Source organism: Thamnophis elegans, chromosome 3 (genome assembly GCF_009769535.1).
Source record: "Thamnophis elegans isolate rThaEle1 chromosome 3, rThaEle1.pri, whole genome shotgun sequence".
In the NCBI taxonomy this organism is placed as follows: Eukaryota; Metazoa; Chordata; class Lepidosauria; order Squamata; family Colubridae; genus Thamnophis; species Thamnophis elegans.
Window position 1 is genome coordinate 93,033,263 of NC_045543.1, and position 26,783 is coordinate 93,060,045.

The 26,783-nt window shown below is 35.3% G+C and overlaps 1 protein-coding gene across 1 annotated transcript in view; it reads right to left on the reverse strand.

Annotated features, from left to right (window-relative positions):
• Positions 1-21,110: 21,110 nt before the first annotated feature.
• The window catches only part of PRDM6 (PR/SET domain 6), an 87,543-nt gene continuing 81,870 nt past the window's right edge, over positions 21,111-26,783 (reverse strand). Inside the window, 1 exon segment of the mRNA XM_032214147.1 lies at positions 21,111-23,368. Within this exon segment, the coding sequence (XP_032070038.1) occupies positions 23,254-23,368 (115 nt within the window). The 3' untranslated portion in view covers positions 21,111-23,253.

A 26,783-nucleotide genomic window follows, 5' to 3' on the forward strand; every position in this document is an offset into this window, starting at 1 on the left:
ACTATTAATGTCTATTTAGATTTGCTACTGATTTTGATTTAGAAAAAATTAATCAGGGAATCATATTTTAGTGATACTATGCCACATTCATACATACGTATGCAAATATATACTATAGTATGTGTGTGTGTATGGAATATACACACGGGGGGGGGAGATACTCATTTACTATAAATACAAGTAATCAGTGTAAAATAAAATGTTACAACTCATCATTAACCAAACAGATACCAAACACACATGCACACATGCACCAAAAGATACAGAAATAAAAAAACTGGAATAAAAAGTTAGAGAACCATTGTAGTAAACTGAAGAGGTTATAAAATGTTGTTAAGCATTAACAATAGTTACTAGGCACTTAATGCAAAATTTCATAAATTCGTATTGTATACTTTAGGGGTGTCAAACTCGATTTCCTTGAGAACCACAAGGTTTGTTTGACCTTGGGGGCAGGGGGGCATGGCCAGGGTGGGCGTGGCCAGCTCAATGTCACTTGTGTCAAGAGCACTATGGTGACCTGAATGCTTTGCCAGCAAAAACGGGTTCCCAAGCTCCATTTTTGGCTGCAATGGCCTCCTGCAACTCTCTGCCAGTGAAAATGGAGTTTGGGAGTGCTGTCTGCGACCCTCGCAAACTCTGTTTTTGACTGCAATGGACTCCTGCAAAACTTTGCCAGTGAAAATGGAACTTGCACGCAGCCCTCCCAAGCTCCATTTTCACTGGCAGAGGCATGGCAGGCTGGCCCTTCACTGTTTCCAGGGCGGTCCTGCAGGCCAGATCTAAGCATCCCATGGGTCAGATCCAGCCCCTGGCCTTGAGTTTGACACCCAGGTATACTTTTTAAATGATAATGAGATATTATGAGAATGTTGATATGAGAGGAGTACCTTGGACCAAATCACTTTGAGTTTTGTTTTTGGGGAAAGAGGGGTTGAGTTTAAGTCAAATAACAGCCTAAATCCTGGAGATGAAAGTTGGTGCCCATTGCATTAGTATTTCTAAGTAGTTTGTTGACAAAATTTAGATGCAGAATTTCCAGGGAGTTTGGACTATAGCAAAAAATTAGATTCAGATCTGTATACAACCAACCACTTTTGTTATACCTCAGGGCAATTAGGATATAAAACATAAATGTCAGGTGTTATCCTTTTCAGATGATGTTATTCCAAAAGAGAAAAAAAATAGAGGAGATGCATTTATAATTTTGAAAGATTTTTTTCTCAACAAAAGAATGATTGAAATAAGTTCTTATCTTTGTTTTTACGATTTAATAGACCTTAATTCTGACTTACATAATTTGGCTATGCCTAAAACAATATTTGGTAGTTAAACAGCATAAGTAAATATTTGCAGCGCACAATTACTGTAAAAATCTTTCATCACTACTATGCTCAAGAAAATAAATCATGACCAACCTATCTTCAAATAACATTTGTGACTCCCCCGTTGGCAACCATTTGTTAACTGCCTAAGATAAAAGTGGAAAAAAACCCAGACAATAGTTTACATTCCAAAGTATTTATATATGGCCCAGTACTGTTAGACTTGCTCTCAAAAGTATAATTTATTTGTACTGTTTTTGGCTATCAGTTCCTTTCAGAAATTGGTTTGAGAAGACTTAGCAGAATCATTCATCTTTTCTTTAAAAGGTGATCAAAGTTTTATCAAAGAAAAAAGTTTAGTTATAGAACAATTTAACATTTTATAATTACAGTACAAAATTAAACTTTAGAAGCTGCACAGTATATTAGTGACAACTCTTCTTTCAGTCTTAGAAAGAAGAATTTCAGTTCCCCCAATTCAGCAGCCTATGCTGGGGGCTTTCAGGACCTGGAGCTATTCACACAAGGACACGGGCACACAAGCAACAATATTTTCAGGAAAACATAACATAGTTTCCATAATGCCGAACTACAACCATTGCTAACTGACTATTATTTTAAGTAATCTGTTGAGTTAGGTATGGATTGCATCACTGTACATCACAACTTCTTTTTTTAAACGACTTATGAACTCTTCCAATAGATTTATGCTTACAGTGTAATAGATGAGGCACCGGAGATCATAAAGGTGTAATTAACAGAAACACGACACAATGTTTTGAGATACATTGACTCTTCCTCCAAACTGGAGAAAGACTTTCTTCTGAATTAGCATGGGAAAATTTTAGTGGAAACTGTGGGAAAAGAGAAGCTGGCAACATTTTCCAAATGTTGGCGCCCGACCTGTGCCCAAATTGAGCATCCTGTACCAAACTCATGCTTGCTCTGATACTAGTTGGAAGGATAGGATGTCTCTGTCTTTTGAAGAAGCTTTAGAAATCTTGGAGAACTGTATCAGTGCATTGAAAGAAAATAGGATATTTTGTCATGCTGTTTTTCATGGTTTCTTTAATTAACTAGTCTTTGCACTTAATCTTCTGACATTTAACACATTCTTGTCTTGACTTTACAACCTCTATTATTCTTCTCTCCCCAAAAAATCATTTTCCTCAATATCATTGTATTTAAATTTCTGAAAAGTTGCAGGATTCTGTAACGGAACAGTAACTCTGTTATATGCCAATTACATCATAATTGAATAATACTAATAAATACATTTTTAAAACCTGCAAGCTCATGCTTTTGAAGTGAATTATCTGTATGGAATGGGGCACCAAATAAATTCAATATCATTTCTTCAAGAAATATTAAATTATTGATAAATTTAAAAACTCTTGCACCTATCCATCTGGAATGTGGCTATTATATCTGCAAATGTACCCAATGCCATCCACAAGAATAAGTTATGGCCATTTTCATCACTAAGGTGACAGACGGTAGAAGAATTAGAATTTTCTGAATTGACATTCAGACTTGTACCGCTGAAACATCCAAAATCAAGTGGGCTACTAGCACAGCCCTAATTTTGTTTCTAGAAATACTAGAAAGTTTATTAGCATTTCAGTTAAGACTGAAAAGACCTAAATCAAGAAAAAATATAAAAGAAACCTAACTATCTTAAATACTATATACAAATAGATGCAGATAGGTACACATGATTAAATACTATTTGAAAAGAAAATGTATATTATTCTTTAAACATGGCTGAAACTAAGGATTTAATAATCTGAACCAAATAAATTGGTTTATGTATTTAACAGTAGCCGAGGGAACCTTCAAATACTAAGGGAGTTTAGCTTGAATGGTGACTGGGGAACAAGGGAACAAGAGCTTAAGAATATAGATGCAAGAAATGTGGACAGAAGATATGGGTGTTGAATCAAAAAAGTAACTTTGCAAACCTTTAAGAGCAGGTGTCAGGAAACAGACCTTCCAAATAAATTCTGCTTGTCATTAAAAAAGTGAATAATTATCATGTGTGTGTTTGTTTGTTTGTCTGTCTATCCATCTTTCTGTCTTCAAGCAACAGCTGCTGTGAAACTATTGTTCATTCATGTTTTGTTTAAGATAATAAGAGCGTTTTAGAACTATTCCTCATCTTTATGCTGTGCTGGCTGAGGATTGCATACTTGGAGGACATGTGTTTAGGGAAGGTGACTACAGAGTAAGAGACCTGCAAATTTAACTTGATGGTTTATATTAATTTTAGCAGAGTTATGTTATTTCACATCTAAAACATGAATGTTGGAAATATAATATAGAAGGTGGATAAATGCCACAGCAAAGGTTGCTCAATAACTATAGCTGTGTGTTCCCATACTTTTCATTATACAGACTAAGTGGGACATTAATTTTGTATTTCCTGTCTTTTGAGCGGTTTCGCTATTGATTTTTTTTCAAACCACACACCAAGAAGGAAAAAAAAAAACCAAAAATTCCTCACTACAAATAATTTCCACTTCTTAAGAGAAGGACACTCTTTAATAGATTCCGCATGACAGCACCATCACTTTGGTAACCTAAGGTGGCCAAATCACACTGTGCTCCTAATTTTTTTTTAAAAGGCCTGAGTTCAGGTTTTAGTTGAATGTTATAATATGAGTCATGCCCATGAATGCCTAGATTATGGAAAGAAACTGTATTCCACTGATACCCTGTGCCAATGCAAACAAAAATGAGTTCTTTTCTTAGAAAATTGATTTGATGTAACTAAATGAGGAGGGATATTGTGTAGTGAGATCATGACTGAGATGTGTGAGAGTCAAATGGAAAATTAAAGAAAAATGGATAGTCATGGAGATATTAGAGTGATTAAAAGGGAGGGGGAACGCCTAACTTTAACTGCAGGTGGTTTACGGCCACTTATGAGCCAACAGTTGTTCTGACCTAGAATCATAGAAGAATTGGAAGGGACTTAAGAGTTCATCTAACCTTAAACACTTCAGCTCTTTCATCTACTATAGATGACTATCTACTGGAAAACCTCCAGTAAAGGGTAAGAAACTACTCTATGCTGCAGTTCTAGAGAGTGGCAGCTTTTATTAGCAACAAGTTCTTCCTAATGTCTAATGCATATAAATATCTTTAAAAATTTTATCCCATTAATTCTAACCCTCTCTGAGAATAAGTCTGAACCCTCTACAATATGGCAACTCTTCAGATGTTTGAAGACAGCTATCAATTTCTCTCTCAACTTTATCAAATGTAAGTTAAATATACCAAGGGCTTTTAACCAGGTTTCCAGTCCTTCCACATCTTGGTAACCCTTCTCTGGATTGTTCCAGGTCATCAATGTACTTCTAAACTGGGAATTGGGGTGTGCAGAATTGAACACAATATTCCAAGTGCTTCCTGACCTGGGCAGAGTAGAAAGGGATAATTACTTTCTGTGACCTGGACTTTATATGCCTCTCAATGTTCTTTAAGATACCATTGGTCTTCTTTGCAGCTGCATAAAACTGTTGGGACATGTTGGGCTTAGTACACCTAAATCCAGAATAATATTAATGTCAACTTGAGACTCATGGCTTAATTAGGGCATCCATCATAATCCTAACAACCAAGATATTTCTCCCTACTAGTTTTTCTTTTCTTTTTGATTTCTTTTCCTGAAAAAAAATGTAACTGGAAAGAATTAGAAGCCAAATAAACACTCTTTTTCAGAGTAATGAATTGAATACGACAAGGTCTTTTATATACTGCATTTTTCAGAGTATAAGACTCACATTTTTCCCTCAAAAAAGAGGGTGAAAATCTGGGTGCATCTTATACACTAAATACAGCATTTTTGGCCTCCTGAAACCCTGCCTCCTTTGCAAAAATGGCCATGCATAGCCTGTAGGAGAATTGTAGAGTGCTGCTAGGGGCTGGGGAGGACAGAAATGAGTGAAAAAGAGACCGGTTTTTGCTCATTTTTAGCCCCCCGCAGCCCCCCCCAGGATCTCTCTATAAGCCTCCTAAAGGCTATGCATGCCCTTTTTTTTTTTGACAAAGAACAGACCCATTTTCATGAAAAATCGGCCATTTTTGGGAGGTCTGCAGAGTGCAAAAACTTTTTTATACTTTGGTGTGTCTTATACTCCCAAAAATATGGTATATCCTTTATTCTTCTCTAAATATGTTTCAAGAAGATTAACAGAAATATTTTTATTTATGGTAATAAAAATAAATTTATGCTGGTAGTCTTACAAAAACTCAGACCACTGGTGAAAGACATCAAAAAGAAAATAGGGTAATAAAAATGGATATTCCTTATATTAGTATTTTTCCTTAAAATATCTCTTAAAAATGACAGAAAACATGGATTTTTCCATGACTTCAAAATTTCCAGAAACAATCTTTTTGGTAATAGTAATATATTGTATGTTATATATTATTGTTAGTTGTCATTAAATTTTATTAACATAGATTCTAGAACACTAAGGAGCAATTTAGTTTTACAAATATCATGAAGAACCAGCATAAATTTCAATTCTGTAAAGCTTTACTATAAGCAAAGTAATACAAATAATAAAACAACCGCAAACAAAAGAACAAGAAATTATCATATTCCACTTATCCTAACATACAAGTACTATTGGCATGTAAGTGTGTGTTTTGTTTATTTACTGTAGAACTGAGATTGCAATACTAAAACTCATTGCTTTTGAATACTCCTCTTGGTGTGCTTGGAAAATTAGCATAAATTACTGTAAAAATTTCATCCTAAACCAGTTTCTGTCAACCTGTTCCAGGTTAGCTGCCTGTGGTTCCAAAATCTGTGATTAGCGCTTGTTGTCGTTTCCTTTGCTGCCTTTTAAAGGTGAGAAGGTGAATTCAGGAATGGAGGTTCTTCTGAAATTCCCAAAGAACAGATTTAATTCTTACCTCCCGTGTGAACCATTTGTGTCTCATTAGTTTATGACTGATTGCCCAGTTGAGCGAGAAGGCTGAGATATAATCTCCTGCAGCCTGAATCCATACAATTTCTTGCTTTCAAGAACTCTGCTAACATAATGAAAGCTGCCTAACTTTGGATGATTGACTAGCCAGGCCACTTGTAAACCAGCAGGCTGTCTGTTGGCCAATTACCTGGTTATTTTCTCAAGTTCAGTAGTTTTATACAATTATTCTGCCGTGGTGGCTCTGGTGCTTATACAAAAGGTCATATAACACAAGGAACAAAATGAAACAAAACAAAAATGACATACTGTTCACAGACTGAAGGAGTGTTTTTTCAAGTGGCATAAGCGGTGAGTTAATGCACTAATCATTACTTCTTGACATATATGGCTGCAATGAAAGCAGGTTCTACAAGGCAGGAAAGGTCCCTCAGAGGGGAGCATGGCTAGAGCACTGAGATTTGGTTTCCTTCAAAATGTGAGATCAGGTAACAAGCACAGCTTGAATTTCGGCCTTGAGCCACTAGATGGTGATCCTTTTAAAATAGGATCACTCAAGAGGTGAAAGAATTGTAAGATGTTGAATTAAAAACACCTTCGTTTCAAGAAAGGCTAAACATGGACCTCTTTTTGCTTTGTTACATCAGAATTCAGCTTTTAGTCTTTTCTAAAATGTAGTTCAGGACCTTCTGGGCACTTTCAAACAGCAGACAAGTAGAACCTACCAGTTCCACATTAGCACCACATCATTTGCACTGCTGTGTTCAATCAATTGCTAACACTATCTAGCTGGCCAATGGAAGTGGGCAAAAAGGTCACACTGCCATCACTACCTTCCTCCCTTTGCTGTCCACCAATGGGGAGGATAACTATTACTGTGGAGATGGGGTGAAAAGCTACCGCTTTGAGAAACTGACATTGGGTGTGTGAGATAGTGGCATAGTGCTCTGGCAGAAGGAAAGAAAGAAGCATAGGACAAAGGAACTAGATGGTATAATGAAGTTCCCACCAATGGAAATCTTCTGAGCTTCAGCTCATTGAATACTTCTTGATATTTTGGGTTCTGGAGTACAAGAGTTCACTTAAGCAATAATGTGGTCTCTTTAGCTTACATATTACACTAATATTGTGGAACATTGTTATGCATGTGTTAGATCGAATCTAATCCTACCTACGGAATCTGGGAAGGAAAGTATTTAATATTTAGAGTACATTTAGAACACATTTGAATGGCTTCGTTACAAATGAAGCCATATTTCTCTGTGGATGAATAGCAATAACATTTAGACTTATATACCACCCATAGCACTTTATAGCACTCTTTGGGTGGTTTATAACAATCCCAAAAATCTGTTTCCTCATTTTACTGACCTTGGAAGGATGGAAGGCTGAGTCAACATTGAGCTCCGTCAGGATTGAATTCCAGGCTGCCCCTGCAATATTGCACGTCAACCACCAGGACTTGAAAGTTGTGTCGTATCTTTGGTATGTTGTACAAATAAAGAAAAAGAAGGATATATTATCAATATTATCAAGAGAAACTGCTGAACCTGATATATATATAGGTCTTGTTGTATTCAGGTCTTTTCCCATGTAAGATTGAGATTGTCTTGGCAATGTTTTAGCGAGGTCTCTGGGTTTTGGGCTTAAAGTGTGATTGGAGCTGCTGTCGTTGTATAAATCTTGGTGGGTAGGTGTGGAATGCCGGCTTTGTTTCAGTAAGTGGAATGATTGATTGTGTGGTTGTATCATGATTGGTAGATTGGTGCTGATTGGTTCTGGCTGTGTGTCTATTGTTGTTTTGTGTTGTAACGGCCTGGGTGGTGGGTGGGGCTTGTTTTTTGACTAGGGCTGGTTTCCAGATGTCTGGTAGGCAGAAGGTATCATCACGTTTATTCATGTTGTGGGGGTGTTTCTCTATTTCAATAGCTTCCATAATTATTCTCTTGTTGAAGTGTTCTGTTTTAGAGATTAATCTGGTTCCTTCAAAATTAATTGCATGTCCTGTAGCTTTAAGGTGTTGGAAAAGGGAGGAAGTTTTTTTCTTTTTTTCTTACTGCGTTCTTGTGTTCTATCACAAGACCCAGGCCATTACAACACGAAACAACAATAGACACACAGCCAGCACCAATCAGCACCAATCTACTAATCATGATACAACCACACAACCAATCATTCCACTTACTGAAACAAAGCCAGAACTCCATACACTCCACCAAGATTTATAGAAAGACGGCAGCTCCAATCACACTTTAAGCCCAAAACCAACTCTGAAGATGGCGAGTGAGACCTTGCTGAAACATTGCCAAGACAATCTCAATCTTACACAGGAAAAGACCCGAATACAATAAGATCAGCATACCTGCACCCATGAAAATCTACATATATATATATATATATATATATATATATATATATATATATATATATGTGTGTGTGTGTGTGTGTGTGTGTGTGTGTGTGTGTGTGTGTGTGTGTGTGGAGGGAGGGAGGGAGGGAGGTAGAGAGAAAGAGAAAGAGAGAGAGAGGGAGAGGGAGAGAGAGGGAGAGAGAGAGAAGGGAATTCCTTGACCGCCAGGAGCTACCCTGGAGTTAATGGCTGATTTTATGTAACACTAACCCAGTAGCTCAGGCTGCTTACTCATTGATTATAATAAGGTTCGACTTAGTAACCCATTCTGAGTATGCATTATCTTGAGGAAAAGATGTTATTGGTCACAAATTGGCATGAGTAAGGCAAGAGTCCTGAGTTTAAAGCTAAAAACAAATGGAGATATCACATCCAGACTCACCTTTTCAATCTTCACATGCTTTTTTAATTGACATATATTAAATTCATACAAGCCATATCTCCCTGATTCCAATAGGATTTTTTCCCATCCTATATGCTTCTCTCCCTCCCTCCCTCCATATGTGTGTGTGTGTGTGTGTGTGTGTGTGTGTTGTGTGTGTGATTTTTACAGTAAAATATTCTGAGGAATATTTCTCCAATAACCCTAAATTCTCTCCAGGAGCATTATTTGTTGTGAACTAGGCAGTCATTTTTGTGTTATAATTACTTTATAATTGATTAAAATTTGAATTAAGAGTAATTGTCAGCATGGACCACTGACCTACAGTAATCTGGTTGCAGTGACAATTTGGAAGAGTTCTAAATTTCAAAGGAATTCTTTATTTTTCATCATTTCATCACACAAAGAAGAAAACAACAGCAGTTCTTCTGAGGTCAAAGATACATTAATAGCTTATTTTCAGATAGCTGGGGAGGTGTTTTTTTTTTTTTACAAGAGAAATGATGCAGAAAGTAGTTTTTCCAGGACATAATGATTAATGAATTTCTAAGTACTCAGTTTTGAACATTGATATATTATGAGTTTTTCTTAGTTTCTCTTCATTACAAATTTAAATGATAGCTAATGAAAAGTCTTCATAAGAAGATAAATATTTTATTAACCAAATAGAATAGAATTCCTTATTGGCCAAGTGTGATTGGACACAAAAGGAATTTGTCTTTGGTGAAAATTCAGTGTACATAAAAAGAAAAGAACAAAAATACATTCATCAAGAATCCTAAGATACAACACTTAGTGATAGTCATAGGTTACTAAAAAAGCAATCAAATCATACTAGGAAAGAAATAAAACAATATAAATCATAGAGATAATAAGTGGGGGGAGATAGGTAATAGGAAGGATGAGGAGAATAATAGTAATACATCTTAGTAAATAGTTCGACAGTGTTGTGGGAATTAGTTTAGCAGAGTAATGGTGTTCAGGAAACAAACTGTCCTTGTGCCTAGCTGTTCTGGTGTGCAGTGCCCTATAGCTGAGATGGTGAACCTATGGCACGCAGAGCCATTTGTCAGGGCATGCGAGGCGATGCCATGTCAGCTGGCCAGTGCAAACGGCCTTCTTTTGAGGCCGTTTTTCACCCTCTGGAGGCTTCCCTGTGGGCAAACTGGAATTTTGGGAATGGACTTCCGGTTTGCTCATAGGACCAATTTTGGCTGTCTGGAGCCTTCAGGGAAGCCTCCCAAAGGCCCCTGAAGGCTCTGGAGGTTGAAAATTGGCCCTATGGCTAACCCAGAAATCACTTCTGGTTTACTTGTAGGGCTGTTTTTTCCCTCTGGAACCTTCAGGGAAGCCTCTTGAAGGCACCTGAAGGCTCCGGAGGTCAGAAATCGATTCTACAGGGAACCCAGAAGTTTGGGAATGGTGACTTCCAGTTTGTACGTAGGGCCAATTTTTGACCTCCGTAGCCTTCAGGGGCCTTCAGGAGGCTTCCCTGAAGGCTCTGGAGGTCAAAAATCGGCCACATGGACAAACTGGAAGTCACCATTCCCAAACTTCTGGGTTCCCTGTAGGTCCATTTTTTTGCTCTCCAGAGGCTTCAGGGAAGCTCCTGAGGCCTCTGGAGGGCATTGGGGGTGGGCAGGGGGCTGTTTTTGCCTCTCCAGGCTCCTAGAAAGCCTCTGGAGCCTGGGGAAGGCAAAAAACCATGGTAAAATGGGGCTGACCATGTGCATGTGCACACTGGGGGAGGGACAATTTATGCCCAGGATGTGAGAGGTCTGTAGATAGCCCTCGTTTTGACTCGTGCAATATGCAGGTCCTCAATGGAAGGCAGGTTGGTAGCAATTGTTTTTTCTGCAGTTCTAATTATCCTCTGAAGTCTGTATCTCTCTTGTTGGGTTGCAGAGCCAAACCAGACAGCTATAGAGGTGCAGATGACAGACTCAATAATTTCTCTGTAGAACTGAACCAGCAGCTCTTTGGGCAGTTTGAGCTTTCTCAGTTGGTGCAGAAAGAACATTCTTTGCTGTGCTTTTTTGATGACATTTTTGATGTTAGGTGTCCATTTTAACTCTTCAGATATGATAGAACCTAGAAAATTCTATTTTTGATTCTGTGTTGTCTAGTATTGTTAGAGGCAGTAGAATATGAGGGTTTATCCTAAAACCTACCATCATTTCTATGGTTTTGAGTGTGTTTAGTTCAAGATTGTTCTGGCTAGTTGTTCAACCTCCCATCTGTATGCAGATTCATCGTTGTCTCGAATGAGACCTATCACTGTTGTATCATCTGCAAACTTCAGTACTTTAACAGAGGGATCTTTTGAAATGCACTCATTGGTATATAGAGAGAAGAGAAGTGGAGAGAGCACACAGCCCTGGAAGGGCTCTCTGCTAATTGTACAGATATCTGATGTGATTTTGCCTAGCTTCACCTGCTGTTTCCTGTCTGCTAGGAAGCTTATGAATCATTTACAAGTGTGGTTGGTACAGCTAACTGATTTAGTTTAGTTAGAAGAACATCTGGAATGATGATATTGAATGCTGAACTGAAGTCTACAAAGAAGACCCTTGCATAGGTCTTTGGAGATTCAAGATGGTGTAGTGCAGAGTCATATTAACATTGTATTTACACTTTCTTTTCCTCAAAATAAGTGGGTGTATTTATGAAAATGGTGTGATCTTATAGCTTCTAACACAAAATGTCACTATGTGCATATATAAATTATTTACAATTATAAAAGAACATATTCGACATATTACTTCTGCCACACAATTCCAGGAAAAAAATGCATTTGTAGGCCGATGCTATGTACATGTCCTCAGATGATTCAAATCACCTTTTAATTTTTCAAGACACTGCATAATCTTAGTAAAGATGTCTCATACATATTTCATTTTTTTAAAAAAAATATTAATGTACCATTTTAAGAAGCAGATATTTACATAGCACTCTCTTAATTTCAAATTTATTGCTTTGATGCCTATAGAATCCTTGAATATCCAGAGGATGCACTTATTAAGAATAAGCTCCATACATTCCATTACTAAGATGTATGGGGCCTTTCAATAAGTAAAAAACATAGGATGAATGGAGCAAGCTTTCATATAGAGAAAGATCAGGAAGCTTCCATAGATTAAAAATAGGTGTTTCCTATTCAGACTCACTGGCTATGCATAATATGAAGTAGCATTAAGCCTTTCAAGACAAACTTAGATATTCAAAATGTATTGGGTGAAATACTGTTATTGCTTGTGGGAACAATCATTTGGTAACAACTAGTATTTATTTTATTCAGTGAAATTCCTACACTCAGTTATTCTTCCAATTATGGAGAGAAATAATGGGTCTAGAAATACAAGAGGTTCATAAGAGTAAAAGCAAATATGTGTTTTTTCTCTTCTTTAAAAATACCTTTCTTGAGACTGCAGTGTCACTGTATTTTAGTATTGAGGGACATACATTTAGGATCAATATAAGGATTACTCAGAGTATACTTTTTGTTACGTGCGGAAAACATTTTAATTGAACACAACTGCTGTCATTTCATTTTAAAAATGAGCAGCTTTTTGCATGCTGAAATCTTTCATGAATTTACACAGATTCTTTTTCACAGAGCTTTTTCTACAAGTTATCACAGCTGTTACAATGAAAGAAAAGAAAAACATAGACACTGACTTCCTCAGTAACTGTACTATGTACTGTCAAGTACTTTGATAAGATACGAAAGGCACATGGCTATAAATGACTAGCCATCTCTTTTAATGCTTTTGGAATAGAACAACAAAAAGGAGAGGCATTGTCAATATCTCTCAAAGCATTCACTACCTCAATGACCATATTCATATTATTATCCATGAATGATTTTATTAGATTTAATGGCTACCCAACTCATTTCAAACTGAACATCTTACAATATTAAAAGTAATAAAACACCAACATGATTTAAAAAGATCCATATTTGGGGAAAATTCATTCCCTACCTTTTGGACATTTTTCCCTTTTCTGTTCTATATTGCTGTGGGAATCCTGACTGATCAATTTATAAATGATTTAGCTATTCTAAAACCAGGCAATCTGATATGTATTCTACAGTAGTCTTTCTCAATCTTGCTGGTTCAGGAATTCTGGGAGTTGAAGTCCATATCTCTTCAAGTTGCCAAAGTTGAGAAATACTGTTCTACAGGGTTTAACTAATAACTCTTATGCTTCCCTGCCACTGGCTCTTTTGGTTTGGGCTGATGAAAACTAAAATAAAAAAATGTATATAGGGCAGTGGATTGTAAATGTCCACTTGCAGTTACAGAGCAGAAAGTCACATCACTTGCCCAGTGATATTATCATCCTAGCACTATAATGCCAATGACACAAATTTTATAATGATACAATTACACACAGAATTTACATCATTGTGACATGCCAGATCCCAGTGTTTAAGCTTGTTTTAGAGCTTTGAATATCATTTATAATCTTTATCTAGTTACTGAAATATTTCCAACTTTATTTTATTAATTGAATCCCACTGGAGTACTGGAGTAATTTTTGTTGTAATAATTATTTTGTTTGTAGTGCTATGAATGACTCTGGCAGGACATGTACAAGATTCTGTAAGTAGCATTTCTGGGATTTTTGTGGTTTCTGTTTCCTTACCTGGTTTACTTTGAAGGGCTGACATCAATCTTGAAAAACTGCCACAATTTTGCAGTATTCTTTCTTATACTAAACAGAATCACAGTGGGTTTATGGTGAATTCCTTTATCACGTGTACCACTTTCCAGAACTGAGTTCATTTTTCCTTCCCTTTAACATTCCTTAACCATGAATCCATTCCATAATCAGGGTTATTTTATTCCACATCCCTCTTTACCCCATCTTAATTTTTATCACCACACAGCATTTCATTAGTATCATTGAATTAAGTAAGTGTTAACCCCCAACATATTTTACAGTCATATAATTTTACCACAAAAACAAGTTAACAGTGCAATCTGTTGCTTATTTATAGCCTTTTGATTCTAATACAATCAAAATGGAAGAAAATAGCATCTGCAGTATATGCTGGTGGTGATTATTGATGCCCATCAATGAGGCAGAACCAGTAGAAATTTAAATTGTGATTTGTCCTAGAAATCAGTAAAATCAAATTTCTTAACTATTCTAAATACTTTGGATTCCTTTTCTTAAGTATGAGTCATTATGAGCTATTTTGAATAGATGGGTCCTCTAAAGCCTGTAAGAGGTGACTGCCTTATCTTAGCACAAAAACATGCCAGGAGACACATTACTCAGAAGCAGTGTTCTTGATCAGGCTGCTGTCACTCATTCCACAACCAACTTTCTAGAAGTGTCTCTGACTTTTTCCCTTGAACATTTAATCTGATGCAAGTTACAGCTGATTATATATATATATATATATATATATATATATATATATATATATATATATATATATATATATATATATATATATATATGATTTTTTACAACCCCTGGTAAGCCCCAATTATGGGAGGAAGCTAACTGCTTCCATTATCTGTCAATCGGCTTGTCACAAGAGTCCATCATGACAGAAACTCAATATTTTTTACTGTTGCCTTTGTTACACATTTTGTGTTATAGTTGTGCTGAGAAATAAATAAAGGGAGACTAGTATAGATCTATTTCAAGCTATTTAGCTCTCATCAGCTAGCCATACCCTTCGAATCCCAGTAAGGGTATGGCTAGCTGATGAGAGCTAAATTGCTTGAAATAGATCTATACTAGTCTCCCTTTATTTATTCATCAGCACAAATATAACACTATATATATATATATATATATATATATATATAGTGGTACAGTATAGTTTGGATGATTTTGAAATCAATGAAGTTTATCTCCAGAGTATATATTTGGCATGAAACTATGAAAAGTATAGAATTTCATTATCAATGTTATTATTCTCATATTAATAATTACTTTGACTTAAATCCAAAGGTTATATTCTTTCTCATTGAGGGAGAAAATAGGTTTTTATATTTATAGAAGGCTTTGTACAAGTTCATAAGGGCTTTTGTCAACTTTTGAAGCCCTCAAGGAGTTTGAACATTTGGTGACTTGAACACATTTGGTGTGTGCATGTAGGTGACTTTCTCGTTGTGGTGCTTGTACAGTTAGTTTCTAATTAAGTCAACAAAGCTTACTTTTGAATTGAAATGTACAGAATTGTTTTGTTAAAATATATATGCTGAAAGCCATAAATTCTTTATTCCTCTGATTTCGGTACTTTAATCTTCTTTGCTTTAATTAAAACAATGGATTCGCATTAAGAGTAAGGGGGCTGCGTGAGGAGAAACAGGAGAACCTGAAACAGATCCTATCGGAAGCTTTTGACCGCCTGATGGGAAGACCAGGGACCAACCAAGGCTGGCAAATTGACAAAGCTTACCACGTTAACTCCTGGCTGGCAAAGCAGAAGCAGCTTCCTCGAGACATCGTTATATATTTTACTACAAGAGAGTTCAGAAATATGGTACTGCAAGCGTCTTATAACACTAAGCTTCAAATTGGCGGTCAAGACCTGGCTGTTTTGAAAGAGATACCACCTCAAATGTTAAGAGCCAGAAGAGACTACGCTTTTTTGGTCGAAGAACTCAGAAATCGTCAGATACAGTATAGATGGGATGCACCATTTGGCATCATATTTACATTTGATAAGCAAAGGTACCGCCTCAACTCTGTATGGAAAGCCCGAGATTTTATTATAATATATTGAAGGCCGGACACCCTGCACCATCTGGACCTAGAGAAAGACCACAAGAAGGACAGGATAGACAGCAAACTACACAACCACCAGACAAGATGGAGCATCTCTCTTCTCTAGAAGTGCAAGGTGCTATGGAACCAAGACCTAGCCGCATGACTACTAGACGTATGGAGAAACAAGCTAAGAGGCAACAGCATCAACAATCATCGGCCATCGATCAAGGAACTACAACAACAAATCTGGAAGCAGTGGGAGGAGCTAGACCTAAGGTTAAACAGGCCGTGCAGGAAGCTCTAAAAATGCTTCAACCAACCAAAGATGACAACTAAGATTTTAACATGGAATGTCAACGGACTGAACTCTCCACAGAAGAGGAAGAAAATATTTCATTATCTTAAACAGTTTAAGAACGATGTAATTTGTTTGCAAGAAACTCATATCAAGTCAACTGATCAAAAATATTTGATCAACTCAAAACTTGGTCAACATTTTGCAGCTTCTGCTATGGAAAAGAAGAATGGTATAGTTGTATACTTAAGAAAAGATATGAAAGCTGAATTAATAGAAGCAGATCCCTTCGGAAGATATATTGCTTTAGACTTAATCTTAGAAGGGAAAAAGACATTACTTTTGGGAATTTATGCTCCCAATCAACAGCAAGATAGATTCTATAGAATCTTCATGCTAAATTAGTACAGTGGGACTATAGTTCCTGTATACTATTGGGTGACTGGAATGGAGTGATAGACACTAAGAGAGATAAGAAGATTTCCCGCCTAAATACCAAGATGCGAGCAAAGTTACCCAAATCTTTCTTTGACATTATGGATGATTTTGAATTGAGAGATATCTGGCGAGAAAGAAATGCAGAGGAATATGACTTCACTTTCTTCTCGGACAGGCATCAATCCCTTTCAAGGATTGATTTTATTCTAACCACTAATGATTTGCTTTCTAGGGTCAAGAAAACAAAGATTGCAGCTAGAGTCCTTTCGGACCATAACCCAGTTTGGATGGAGTTGGGAAGGGTAGTGCAGGCAAGAAGGTTTTGGAGACTGAATGAAAATTTATTTAGATATGAAAACTATATTAATGATTGTAAAAAATTACTATCTGAATATTTTGTTTTGAATATGAATAAGGGTACATCTATGGAATTTGTATGGGATGCAAGCAAAGCGTATATGAGAGGAGTTTTGATGAATATAAATAAAACTCATAGAAATAAGCAAGGGTTAAAACGAACAGAACTGGAAGAGGAAATTAAGAGAAAAGAGCTGGAGTTAACAAGGAAACCAGACGATACAAAGGTTAAGGAAGCTATTAACATATTAAAATCTCAATTTGACATGTTGATCTCTGACCAGGTAGCTACTAATTTATTATATGCAAAACACAATACTTTTTGTAATGCAAACAAACCTGGCAGATGGTTAGCTTATCAGATTAGGAAAAAAAGGAAAACTCGAAATATATCTAAACTGATTTACAGAGGGAAGGAGGTGTTCCAACAGGAAGAGATTCAAAAGGCTTTCTGGGAATTTTTACAGAACTGTATAAAGGGGATAAAATTAATGGTTTAGACATAGACAAATATTTAGACAAGGAGAAAATACCTTCAGTTAGAGAAGAACACAGGCAAAAATTGAATCAACCAATAACCTCGGGGGAAATCCTGCAGGTAATTAAGCAATTAAAGCCAGGGAAAGCACCAGGTACAGATGGCTTGACAGCGGTTTACTACAAAAACTTACAGTTAGAAATGGTAGAACCTCTTAGAGAATTATTTAATATGATTCAAACGGAAGGTAAAGTCCCTCCATCTTGGAAGACAGCGTTTATATCTTTGATACCCAAAGAAGATCAAGATACTACTCAACCCAAAAATTATAGACCCATTTCATTACTGAATGTAGATTATAAAATTTTTACTAAAATATTAGCAAATAGGTTAATGTTGGTCATTCAACAATTGATACATACGGACCAAACAGGTTTTATACAAGGGAGACAGATGAAAAGTAATGTCAGATTAATTATTAATGCATTAGAATATTTGGGAAAGAACAACCAGATCCCTGCTGCGTTTATATTTTTGGATGCTGAGAAGGCCTTTGATCGAGTTAACTGGCAATTTCTGCTGAAGATATTGCAAAAAATGCAGATAGGAGATAATTTTTTACAGTCAATTAAAGCAATATACCAACAGCAAACAGCACAAATCATAGTCAATGGAAGTTTAACAGACTCTTTTCAAATTGGAAAAGGTACAAGACAGGGTTGTCCTTTGTCCCCATTATTGTTTATTATAACTTTGGAAGTATTGTTGAATAAAATACGGGGCTTGGATGGTTTAAAAGGGATCAAGATTAGGCAGCAAGAATATAGAGTCCGCGCTTTTGCGGATGATTTGGTCATAATATTGGAACAACCGCAGGAATCCAGTATGGTTTTAATGAATACGATTAATCAATATGGTCAAGTGTCTGGCTTTAAAATAAACTTAGGAAAAACCAAAATATTAGCTATAAATATGAATATTAAACAAAAGGAAGAATTAGGAGTGATGCTAGGATGTGAGGTAGTTAAAAAAGTCAAATATCTTGGAGTTAACATTTTAACTTCAAATGGGAAATTATATAAGCATAATTATGAACCACTTTGGCATAGCATACAGACAGAGATGAAAAAATGGGAGAAATTGCACTTATCTTTGCTGGGCAGGATAGCGGCAGTGAAAATGAACATTTTACCAAAATTTTTATTTCTTTTCCAAATGTTACCTATACTTAAAAAAGATGCGAACCTTTTAGAATGGCAGAAGGGTATCAACAAATTTGTGTGGGCAGGAAAGAAGCCGAGGGTAAAGATGAAAATAATGCAAGATGTACGCGAGAGAGGAGGATTGAAACTACCTAATTTAAAACTATATTATGATGCAGTGGCATTATCTGTAATTAGTGATTGGATTCATTTAACCAATGATAGAATATTGAACATTGAGGGACACGATCTGGTATTTGGTTGGCATGCTTACCTGTTATTCAACAAAAAATTGGATAAGAACTTTAAAAGTCATATTTTGAGAAATGCTTTATTGCGGGTTTGGAAGAAATACCAATATAAATTAAATGACAAGATACCCATGTGGGCATTCCTAGACATGCAATTGAAAATATGAATACAGCACAAAAACAGGACAGATTTACTTACAGACAGCTTCTTACCTCGGAAAGGGGGGGTATTACAATTAAAATCTTTAGAGGTATTAAAAGAGGAGAAGGTAGTTCAAACATGGTTCCAGTATGGGCAATTACAGGCTAGGTGGAAAATAGATCAAAAAATTGGCTTTATTCAAGTTGAGGATAATCTGTTTAAACAAATAAGAGATCAAAGCTTAATGCATATAAAGAGGATATATAATGTATTAATACAGATGGATTCGGAAACAGAATTAGTTAAAGATTGTATGATAAAATGGGCTCAAAATATTGAGGAACCAATAATGTTGGATACATGGGAAAGAATTTGGGTAAGAAATGTGAAATTTACACAAGCTCAAAATCTGAGAGAAAATTTTTACAAGATGTTTATAGATGGCATTTAGATCCTAAAAAGTTGGCTTCTATGTATCCGAATGTACAGCCTAAATGTTGGAGGTGTGGTTCTCTCGATGCTACATATTATCATATATGGTGGACCTGCCAAAAGGTTAAGGCATTTTGGATAAAAATATGGTGGGTCATGCAAATGTTTTTAAAAAAAGGATAAAGTTTATTCCTCAGTTATTTTTATTAGGTATATGTACTGATTTTACAGTGGTAGAGACCAATTTGATTCTGCACCTGATAACTGCAGCAAGACTGTTGGTGGCGCAATATTGGAAGAAGGAAGACTTGCCTACAATCCAAGAATGGACATTGAAAGTAACAAACTTAGCTGAAATGGCTAAAATATCGGCATATCTCAAAGATCATTCAAATGAGAGATATAAACGAGACTGGAAAAAATGGATTGACTATATACAAAATAAATACGGGACTAAGAAATTCCAGTTAGCCTATGCTTAAGATCAGAAATGATTTAAACTGTTAAAAGTTAGTTCAATAAGAAGAAGCTACGTTCAATCTAGAATGTCATTATTTCTTTATTTCTTTTTCTCAATAGATTTTAGACTGTGTTAGTTAAAAATCCATACCGTGTACGGGTTCTGGGAAGTCGGGGGGGGAAGGAGGAGGGGGGATGGGGGGGTGGAGGGAGGGAGGGGTATACACAACAAAAAAAAATTGTATTTCAATGTCTTAATGATTGACAAATGATGACATATTTGTGTTTGTTTTTTTTTTAAAGAAAAATAAAAAAGTTCTCTTAAAAAAAAAAAAAATTAAAACAATGGAAACTCTGGTGTAAAAAATAGCAAAGCTATTATAACACAAAGCTTAGGCAACTTTATTAATCTGAAAGAGAAGATTTGGTTGAACAATAAATTATACCCAATAAATAGGTGCTGCTGTTATAGTTATGAAATAGTGCTCTAATGACTTTTTTCTGCAACAGATTACTAATAGGCTCTAATTTTGAATGTTGAACTTGGAAAGAGGACAGTAAACATTACACTGAAAGTGAGAAACAAGTAAAACTCATTTACTTTCCCAGGTTGAAACACAAGTCACATTTATTAAAATATGTTAAAGATAGACGATTTGTAAAGGAAAGTTCAACCCTGATATTTTTGGTTATGGAGTTTGGCTAAACCCAGTATTAAAAGTTCCGAACAGGCATGTTGATCTAAAAAAAAAATCAGATTCTAAAAAGCACTTAGAGAGATGCCCTGATACTTCTACTAATCATTATGTGTTCCACAAATTAAGCACACTAGTTGATTTGAAATGATCTTATTCAGCTGGAAGCAAAGTACAAAATAAGAAGCAAAGATTCTCTAGTGCACTGAGCAAATTCTTGACCAATCTCTCAAGCCTCTTATTGTTAAAAAAGCACTGCTAAATACTATAGCATGCAGTACTACTACTGTGAAATTTCCAACTCACCTTCCAGAACAGAAAATCCAGTGATATTCTTGGGTATCAACAGTGCCATTTCCTTTAAGACCATTAAAGTTGACAAATAAAGACACCAACCATTTCGTAGATATATGCAGGGCCAGGCAAGAGTTTCTTCTAGGTCCTTTATTATTGTTACTTTGTTGTTTCAATTTTATAATGTTTATTCATATTTATATATTTTGTCTGCTACTCTTGTAATAGAAAAATGTGATTAAAAAGGTATGAAATACACAAATTTCAACTCTTTAATACTACATGTTTAATGAGACAAAGGTGCCTGGTTACTTTTCTAAATGAGCCAATACATTAACTCAGGGGATTTATGAATTATATAGTGATGCTTCAGTCATGAAGTAATGAGGTAGGGTTCTAAAGGCAAAAATGGCAATTACAGGTTATGCCTGATAAATACAACTGAGGCTGGGGCCATTTCAGTGATGACTTTCAGAATTGGTAGAATTAGTTTGTACAAAGGAATCAATGACCAGATGATGTTGATGATAATCTTTTATAGCACAGACCATCCTGAAAATTAAAATAAAGGACATTTTTATCCACACACCAGCAATACATCTTGTATATGATTTCATTAATTTGTTGATTTGATTAAATATATGTGCATCTATATCATCAACACCAAAAATGAACCTCATAAATAGTTTGCTTTGTTTTTGTTACTAGGTTTTTAATTCAGTATTGTAAATTTAATCTTTAACATTGGGCTTACCCCCTAAATCACAAAAACAAAGTAAGGAAATGGAGCCAATTGTGAACAGGGTAGGAAGGTCACCTTACCTGGTGTTAGATTAATTTTTGCTACATTTGCTACAGCATTCAACTTATTCATTTATAGTGCCTTTTGCGATTAATTAATTATCCCATTTATATTGCCTCCCACCTCACACAACGCAACAATTTTCATGTGTTTTAGTTTTAAAGGAGTTAAAAATTGGAAGAGGCCCAAGACAACTTTCAAGGAATAAATATTACTCTGAAGTGATGGGAATAACTGTGAATTTAATTTAATATAAAGTCCTGCCAGCATGGTCAACTGAGATTAAAAAATATAAAATGCTTCAACATAAATTTAAAATTGATGATCTAATGCACATTTGCCCCACATAGCCACTTAATATGGCAGGACTTTCTTTCATGTAAAAAATACATACTTATTGACTGTGCATCCTTACTCCATCATTTTATGCTCAGAGGTTATGCTCACCATTCCAAGACATGGGAAAAGGACTTGAGAATATTATATGCACATAGAATGGAATAAATTCAGATAAGTCTTAAACTTTTTGTACATCAGGAGATATTACAATCATATCAAATGAGTGGAATGACTTTAGCTTTCTGTTCATGTAGTAATCGACATCTAGACTGCCTGTATTTTTCTATGTTGTACAATAAAAAGTTGGAACTCAATTTATCATGGGTTGTAGCTATATATGAACCTATTTTTGTGATTGATTGTAAAAAATTTAAACATGGACAAATTGTATTGATTTTTCTTCTTCATAATTAAAGTAAAGAATGCCTCTTGCTATACCATTTTTAATGTTTATGATTTCAAGCACGGTAGCTTTAGATAAGAGAGTGTCACTATTTTACTTGAAATTATTCATCAGTTATGAATAATATGTCTCATTCATTAAAGAGGACAGTTTTCAAAAACTCTACATATTTCAAATGCTTTCCTTATGGATATTTTACAACATATATATCTACAGATTTATTTAACAATTCTTGGATCTCCTTGGCCAATGCAACACTGGCTAATGAAAACATTTATACAAAAAAGTGCACAAAATGTGAATTTTGAATCCATGGAAATGAAATGTGCATTAGTCAGAGGAGGGCAACGATGGTCCTGGATCACCTTCTCTCTCTTGTCCTTTAGTCCTTTTAAATTAACGTCAAGTAAAAAGAATGGCAATCTAACTGAACCTTATCAGGAACATATATTCGGGTCCGTTTAGTCGTGCTGAAGAAAAAGGTGCAACAATAAACAAGTCCCTGTGCATTTGCAGTCATACTTATGGGCAGAAAAGCCCTTGACATTTGTTGCTTTGGTATTAAATAGCAATTATAAAAGCTTTTAGAAATAAAGCAATACATGATGAGGAAGGGGCTGGAAATCCTACAAGGCTTGGATTTCTTGTCCATTGAAATCAGTCTCATTCTTAGTCATAAATAAATAATCTCTTTCCTGGTTTCGCTTCCATGCCAGGATCAATATCTCTTAACATCTTACTTATTTTATTACTGCTCTTGGTTTTCTGGGACTGATTGAAAGTTGCTCAGAGGAAATCTTTGGTTTTGCTTAAGTGTCCGTGACATTTAATCATGACTTTCCTTGCAGTTTAATTCCAACCAGTCAATCAGTTAATCCACTTCAATTGATTCTGTGCTCTCTGTTATTGGCTTGCACTCATTGGGCATCCTCTGGTGTCGACTCAGCTGGGTGGCTTGGGTGAAGCTCCTCTCACACCTCTCGCACCTGGAAAAGGCAAGAGAGAAAATTGAGAGTGGGAAGCTGCTCCTGGGGGGCACGGGGCTTCGTCTTATCATGCCTAATCAGAACAGACACTCAAAAGTGGCTTCAGATTTTACTGGCTCAAGAGGTTTAATTGGTGGCTACTTCCAAGGCCTTGATGCCTATGATGGGACAAGGCCTGTCTGATTCAGAACAAGGGAATCTGTCAATAGACAGGGGAAGGTGATTTCTCTAGAGAGGCTTGTCCTACTGTAGCTCTGATCACTGTCAGTTCAAATAGATAAAGAACAAAAAGAGATTTTTAAGAGTGAGCCATCAAAGAAGCAGCTTGTCTGCAGTTTTCTGCTCTGTAATCCCTCGGAGAAATTGATGACAAATAGAATTTCACCTCCTGCTAATTTAAAACCAGGAATCTTACCTATTGGAACAATCATGAAACTGGGAAACAATAATCACTTTCTGTATTTCTCTGAAGTTACTGTTTAGCCAGCATGATACAAAGGAGTGTTATCGTGTTTAAAAAGAGACTTTTAAAAATATTATTATAGAATCAGTATATTGCTGAAATGACCATTGCCATCTTCTCATAGATTTAAAATAATGTGCCAAAATAATGAATACATTTAAGATGCAGGCTTTCTGGATGAACATCTGAGGGATATGCATAATTCAAACAAAAACAACTTCATCTCTTTTAGAGAAGAATTGATTTTCCAAACTTTGGCCCTTCAATAATTTGACTTAATATTCAGCATAGAGTGCTTAACTTGAGATCTATGAGATGTAAACATTCTTTTCAATAACTTCCATCTAAGCAAATATTCTGCTACCTAGTGCCCTCTCAATAATTCAACTCTTACAATTTTACCCCCAGTTTATAACCAACAACAACAACAAAAACGCAACAAAGAATCTGTTCTAGATCACTTAGTCCAATTAAATGCTCTCCAAATATGTTGAACTACACACCGGCTGTGGAATTAAGCATACGATTTAAGCCAGTAAAGTTGTCATAGGTAGACTATTAGAATGAATAAAGCCTGCATAAGAACTTCTTGAGCACGTTAATTTAAACTGAGTTGACAAAGGAGATTACTTGTGAATTACAAACTATAGTTTTAACATAATGTTGATGGAATCATACATATAATAATTATTAACAATGGTTAAGAAGCCTGCTCATAATCCAAGATATCCTTATGTAAAAAATATCTAAATGAAATGTAAGGAGACTCTGTTCAGGTACATCTTTCTATTGTAAACATTATATAGATAATGAATTGATTCATTATGGATACATCAAGAGCCATTTATAAATATATATAATTTCAGAATGAGATAAAGTATGTGTCATTAAAAAAAAAAAGAAAATTATGGCTTGAGAAACCTATGGCCTGAAGGTTACAAATTCATTCAACTTATCTCTACTTCCAGTCTAACATGTCAAGATCTTTAAGTTAGTTTCTTTGATTGTTTCTTTTAGAATATTTTAGCAGCCTGTTCTACTGCTAAAACTGCACTGTGATCTTGACAATGTAAAAATGTCAGCTCTAATGTATCAGACCTATCAGCTCAATGAAAATAACTCAGAAGTATTGATCACCTAATGATTTCTGGTGTATTCATTAATGTCTATGTGCAGGTCTTCCTCTCTCCAGAGTTCCTGAAATGCTGATGACACATTAGTGTGTTGCTGATTGTTTATTAGAAAACTGATTAGTTACTGGATTAGTGTGTCAAAATGTACTATCTTTCATTGCTTGATAAACTTGAAAATTATGAATTTGTTTTTCATTATGAACACCTTGAAATCAATTCATTTTAGGCTTAGTTTCTCTAGCACAATGCAGTGATCTCTACTTAGATTTGATTTTTTTCCTTTCTCTTTTCTGTACCAACAAAACTATTATACATATATATCATGTTTATATGTATAATGTCTCTCTGTCTCTTATATCTCTCCTCCAAGTCAGGGTGGACTTCTAGTTATTTCCTGGACAAATCCCCGCAGCTTTCTTAACAAGATTTTTCAACCATAGTTTGTTATTGCCTTCTTCTAAGGGCAGAGAGAGTGCGACTTGCTTAAGGGTATCGAGCTGGTTTCATCAGGTTTCCATAGTTTAACCATTATACCAAACTGGTTCTCACCTTCTTGCTACTGAATTAATAAACAAATTATAATTTTTTTATAAATGAAAGGCACAGGTGAAAACTGAAAACTTACGAAATGAGCAACAAATTCTCCTGGATCATAAAGTGAAAGGTGCTCCTACATTAGTGTTACAATACCAAACCTATTTCAAGTAACACTTGAAGATTTAGGATTATTCATGATGCAACAAATAAATAAATCCTCCATACAGCTAATATTCATAGTGACCATTCTATAGCTGTAGAGGAAGCGTGCATAAGTGCACTAAAGTGCCAATCATCACTATCATTGTATTTTTATTCTCTTATTCTTGTTCTCATTTTTTGTTTGACAAATTCCAACAAATAGATAGATAGATAGATAGATAGATAGATAGATAGATAGATAGATAGATAGATAGATAGGCCAACAGTTGAATCATTTTTCCTTCTGTTCAAATATATGTTTTCATTTGCTTGTTTTATGATAGACAATATAATGCATATTTATATTTAGATATGTAAATACATATATTGGAAATACAGAACTTGTGGGAAGGTACAGTAACATACAATTGAATTAAATTATTCCAGTGCATTACTTTGTAAATTATAAATTCTTGCATACGCTATTCCGTAAATTTTAATGCAATATATTGGTTGAGTAAAGATATTGGTGTTACACAAAACACTATTATCATTTCAATATCCATTAAAATGGATTTCACTGTTACTTTTTTCATTACATAAATGTTTTAAGGTTAACTGAAATACATATATCAAATATTGGCCAATTATGTAAAAATCTTGCATTCAAATATAGTCACAGAACACATAAAATTAATGTGATTCACGTGTATCTAATGGAATTGGTTCCTAAGCAGTTTATTTCATGGATGGAATTAAACTGAAACCACTCCATATTAATTCAAATATTTTAGGAAATAAAAAAAGAGAAAGAAAATATAAAGGGAAAAAATGTAGCATTGGCTCTTAGTGGTGCAAATAGTAGATTTATTGGAAACATGACAAAAACAGAATGTTATGGGGGTGGAAATTAAATGGAGTCAACAAGGTTACATATAAGTAACATCTTAACATTAAAAGAAATCTATTTTCCATTTTGACCCGGAAGCCTGTACAATTAATTACTAAAATCTATTTACACAGCAACTACATAAAATCAATCTGAACTGCTAGTTTTTGGCTTCCTTTTCCATTGGCTGTATTAATCCAATGTAATGGTTCAGTAGCTGCCATTTGTTGATACGGCACTCTTGTGTCATTC